We start from the raw sequence: 4,679 nt of genomic DNA, 5'->3' as shown, positions 1-4,679 counted from the left end.
GCCTAGGGCTTGAGATAAGATATAATAAGATTAGATAAAGGACCTCGTCTGGAGCGAGATCCACTGAGATCCGTTATGATCTGTTCTAACACCGAGCTGATGTCACATAGCGCGTGCCCGAGATCATCTTCCGTCGTGGTATTGAGCTCGGAGCTCGGTTTCACAGATCAGATAGTACATTAGTCCCCCGAGCTCCGAAGACCGTAGGTCGAGGAGTTGAGACTAGGCTCATTGGATGGCTATGACCCTTTGCGCGCGTGCACTCGTTGAGTTGCTATGTGTCGTAATTGGTCATTTCCTGAAACGTGCGAATGACACGTTAATGGGGATGACGGTTACACAATGATGAATTGTTTTTATCATGATGGCTTTTGATTTATTGCACCGTCGGATGTACTCCCGGGTTGACACGTGGCGCGTTCACTTTGAATTTGGGGGAAATCCCTTTTTCTCTTTCCTGTGTCTCTTCTTCTTTCACTCTGTTTGTTTTTCGTTGTTTCAACTTCTTGCGCACTTCTTTCCTTTTGCTCTCATCTGCCCTCCATCTCCTGCTTCTTGGCTTTCTTTTTTGTTCCCAACTTTCATTCAAGCCTTTCTCTTTCTCTAATGGCTGGTGGTTGCGGTGCCAGTTCTTCTGCGCCTGCTAGGGGCAGGGCGCGTGGTAAGGTGGTTGTTATTGGGTGAATTGCTACTGAGAGTATAGATCCGCCTTCGCCCAAGGATTCGGAGCTAGGCGTCCCTGGTTACAACTGGGTCAAGCGCGAAATGGCTAAGGGTGAGAGTGTTTTCAAATCATTTCTGGAAGTTAATGCGGTTTGGAGGACGCACAGGGTTTGCGACCGTTCTCTCTCACGGATGATCCGGCTGGAGCCCTGTCCTGCTGGCGAGGGTGTGTTCATGGGGAAATCTACTGACTCTCCCCATTTTTACGTTTACCAATGTTTCTTCAGGGATCTGGGTGTTCGTCTTCCTTTTTCCCCATTTGAGTGCGATTTTTTAAACTACGTCAATGCGGCTCCTACCCAGATACACCCCAACAGTTGGGGCTTTCTGCGGGCCTTTCAGGTTCTTTGTGCCGTTTTGGGGATAGAGGTGTCCCTTCGGGTATTCCTCCACTTCTATCAGTTGAAGCTGGGCGCTCCTCCTTATAGCGTTCTTTCCTTGAATGGGGGTAAAGATGGGGGTTTGTTTACCCTTTACTCCCAATCTTACAAGAACTACAGGCAGGAATTTTTTTGGGTTGCCCTGGTTGGTGTCGACCCTTTGGAAGATGGGGGCTTTTATTTTGGCGGGTTGCCACGGTTTCTTTTCTACTGGTGTCTTGATCCGTCTGATTTTAACGGAGTGGACCCTTCGCAGTTGACGGCTTCGGAGGCAGCCGTCATTGAGGATCTTAAGGTGCTTCCCCGGCCTCTGGACTGTAAGCTCATTCTGTCGCTGGAGTACTCGGAGCACAGGGAGAGGGGTTTGGAGAGTGAGTACTCTGCATTTCAGTGATTTGCTGGGTTTCATATAATGTCATCTTTGTTGATGTGCTCTGTCTTTTACTTGTAGGTATTATGGGGAGGAACTTGTGGCGCGAGTTGAGGTGTCGCTACAATGTTACCGAGCTCAGGGTTTCCGAGCCCCAAGAGGAGGAAGTCTCCCCCTTGAAGCTCAACCGTAAATGGAAGAGGGGTGTGCCGGAGGTCGGGGGGACCTCTGCTTCCCGAAAGGCGGAGGAGGTTGCCTCCACCGTTGCCAATGCTGAGGCGATGGATTTGACTGGGAGTCCCCCGCCCGAGGAGGGTGCTCAAGAGGTTAATGGGGAGGTACCGGCGGCTACTGAACCTCCAGTCCAGCCTGTTGGGGTGTCCGCCCAAGCTGTTGATCGGGTGGCTAGGGCTACTGTGGTGAGAGTCGTGAATTATTGTCTTCTCTATATTTCCTTTCACTACTCTCCAATTTTCTGATCCAAGGTTGTTGGTTATAGGAGGGGTCTGTCCCCGAGATGACTTCTCGAGTTGCCAGGCAAGTCGCCCGAGGTGTCGAGGTAAGCAGTTTACGTCTGTGGCCTTTTATGCCGCTCCCTGGTTCCTCTCCGTAGTGGAGGTTTAACTTGTGTTTTTCTTTCTTTTGTTAGGCGAGCAAGGTCACCGAGGTTTCTGATACTCCAAGGTCAGGAGGAGCTGCGGGTGATGTCCCTGGCGCGGGGCCGAGGGCCTCTACGTTGGCCGATGCTCGTGGAAAAGGAGCCAGCTCAAAAGTTTCAACCTCGGGTCCAGCGACAAGGGGCCCTCCTAATCGCCCGTATCTTGCGTATCGTTATGGACGGGAGGGCGCCCCGGTTCGGCTGGAGCACGTGAGTGCATCAGAAGAGGTTGACTCCTTGTGGAGTGCTGCGGTGACTCTGGAGAGGTTTCTTCCCACGGGGTCTCTGAGCGTAGCTGACCAAGCCATGATCGAGTCGAGTCGGCTGGGCCGATGGGGGGCTTTGATGCCACTCAGGTCTTCCTGCAGTGAGGCATGGCCATTGTGGACCATTGGAAACACAAGTGGTCCAAACAGCAGGAAGACATGACGAAGTTGAAGGTCCGAGTTCAACTTCTGCAAGAGGAGAATAAGGTTCTGTCTGCTGCCCTTGGTGAAGCGAAGCTGCAGGGGGCCGAGCTTCAAGCCACAAGGGGGGACCTTGTTAAGGTTTAAGTATCGTTGGAGGCCGCTCTACGTTCCAATGAGGATTATGCTGGCCAGGTTTGTTCCTTGGAAAATGAGGTATCATTTCTGAGGGGCGAGCTTGTGTCGGTGTCTAAGGAGCGTCTCTGTGACGCAATTATTCTTAGCAGCAAGGAGGAAGAGGTGGCTGTTTAGAGGAAAGACCTGTCTGTGTTGGAGGCCGAGAAGGCAGCCTTGAAGCAGAGGCTTGAGGAAGTTGAGTGTTCCCTATTGATGGAGCATAAAAGGGGGTTCCTCAAGGCTGTCTGGCAGGCTAGACTCCTTGCCCTTGGTTTTGACTTTTCTAGTATGCATGTAGAAAAGGTCGTTCGCTTTGGGAGGTTGGTCAGGGAGGACGACGTCGAGGATAGTTCTAGTGAGAACGCCTCTATATAGTACATTTTGCTGTATTTGGTTTTTTCGTATGTGTATTGAACATGATTCTTTTGTACACACGTGCTTTTTTCTGCACCTTTGCTTTTTGCTCGCTGAGGTTCAGAACCGAGTCCAGTCTCTTGTTAAGTAGCGTGTTGTGAGAGTTTGTACTCGCCCGTAGGTAATAGTGTCGGAGTTCGGATTTAAATTCGAATGACTCGAGGCTCGAGCTCGACCTCGAACGAATAGGTTAAGGTTCGTGTCCGACCTCAAATAAATGTGTTGAGGTTCGTACTCGACCTCATATAAACATGTTAGGGTTCGGGCTCGACCTCAAATAAATGTGTTAAGGTTCGTACTTGGCCTTAATTAAGTGTGTTAAGGTTCGTATTTGACCTTAAATAAACATGTTAGGGTTCGTACTCGACCTCAAATAAATGCGTTACAGTTCGTATTCGACCTCAATTAAGTGTGTTAAGGTTCGTACTCGACCTCAAATAAACGTGCTAGGGTTCGTACTCGACCTCAAATAAATGCATTACGGTTCGTATTCGACCTCAATTAAGTGTGTTAAGGTTCGTACTCGACCTCAAATAAACATGTTAGGGTTCGTACTCAACCTCAAATAAATGTGTTACGGTTCGTATTCGACCTCAATTAAGTGTGTAAATTATGGGGTGCTGTAGGGAGGATATAAGTTGGATGGAATGAGTCATTTTATTGATCATATATTTGCGCCTCGTTAAAAACCCTCTCAGCCAAAACCCATTTTTTATCTTTTGGGACAAAAGACTGAGGTGGGAAAAGAGTGCACAGTTCATTCATACAAAACTTAGCTGAAGTCAAACTTGAGATGCATAGCATTCCAAGTCCGCGGTATAGGTTTCCCGTTGAGTTCTTCCAGCCTGTATGCTCCATTTTCCAAGTCTTCTGTGACTCGGAAAGGGCCACCCCAAGTGGGTGCGAGTTTCCCATCTAACGTGTCTTTTCTTGCTTCGCCTAATAGTCGCCATACCAAATCACCTACCTGGAAGGAGCGAGGTTTTACTCGGGTGTTGTATCTTCGGGAGGCGCAGATCTTGCAGGCTTTCTTATGGATTTGAGCTACGTCTCTAAGCTCGTCCACTATATCGAGATCGGCTGCCAGTTCTTGGGCATTCTGTTTGCTGTTGAAGGCTTGGCGTCTATGGGATGTTTCGCAGACCTCTACTGGGATCATTGCGTTGGTTCCGTAGGTCAGCCTGTAAGGTGTCTCTTGTGTGATTGATTGAGGGGTGCAGTGGTACGCCCAGAGGATGCTGGGGAGTTGGTCTGGCCACTGTCCTTTGGTGTTTCCTAATCATTTTTTGAGCTCCCAGAGTATGACCTTGTTGGCAGCTTCGGCTTGGCCGTTAGTCTGGGGGTGCTCCACTGAGGTCACAAGATGCTTGATCTTGAGCTCATGGAGGAAATTCTTGAATTCTTGTGCTATGAATTGCCGACCATTATCGGTAACTAAGGCTTGAGAAATTCTGAACCTGCAAATGATGTTCTTCCAGGTGAATTTCCGCACATTCTCGGTGGTGATTTTGGCGAGCGGGCATGCTTCAATCCATTTGGTGAAGTAGTCG

The 4,679-nt window shown here is 49.3% G+C and overlaps 1 protein-coding gene across 1 annotated transcript; it reads right to left on the bottom strand.

Moving 5' to 3' along the window:
• Positions 1-3,901: 3,901 nt before the first annotated feature.
• LOC145956194 (uncharacterized) lies at positions 3,902-4,288 on the bottom strand. Its single transcript, XM_083071760.1, has one exon. It carries the CDS (start codon positions 4,286-4,288, stop codon positions 3,902-3,904), a length of 387 nt encoding a protein of 128 aa, XP_082927886.1.
• Between the last annotated feature and the right edge of the window lie 391 nt (positions 4,289-4,679).

This window comes from Cajanus cajan, chromosome 3 (assembly GCF_000230855.2).
Source record: "Cajanus cajan strain Asha chromosome 3, NIPB_CcT2T_4, whole genome shotgun sequence".
In the NCBI taxonomy this organism is placed as follows: Eukaryota; Viridiplantae; Streptophyta; class Magnoliopsida; order Fabales; family Fabaceae; genus Cajanus; species Cajanus cajan.
Note: the sequence above shows the minus strand (reverse complement) of the source record. Positions and strands in the feature narration are given on the sequence as shown.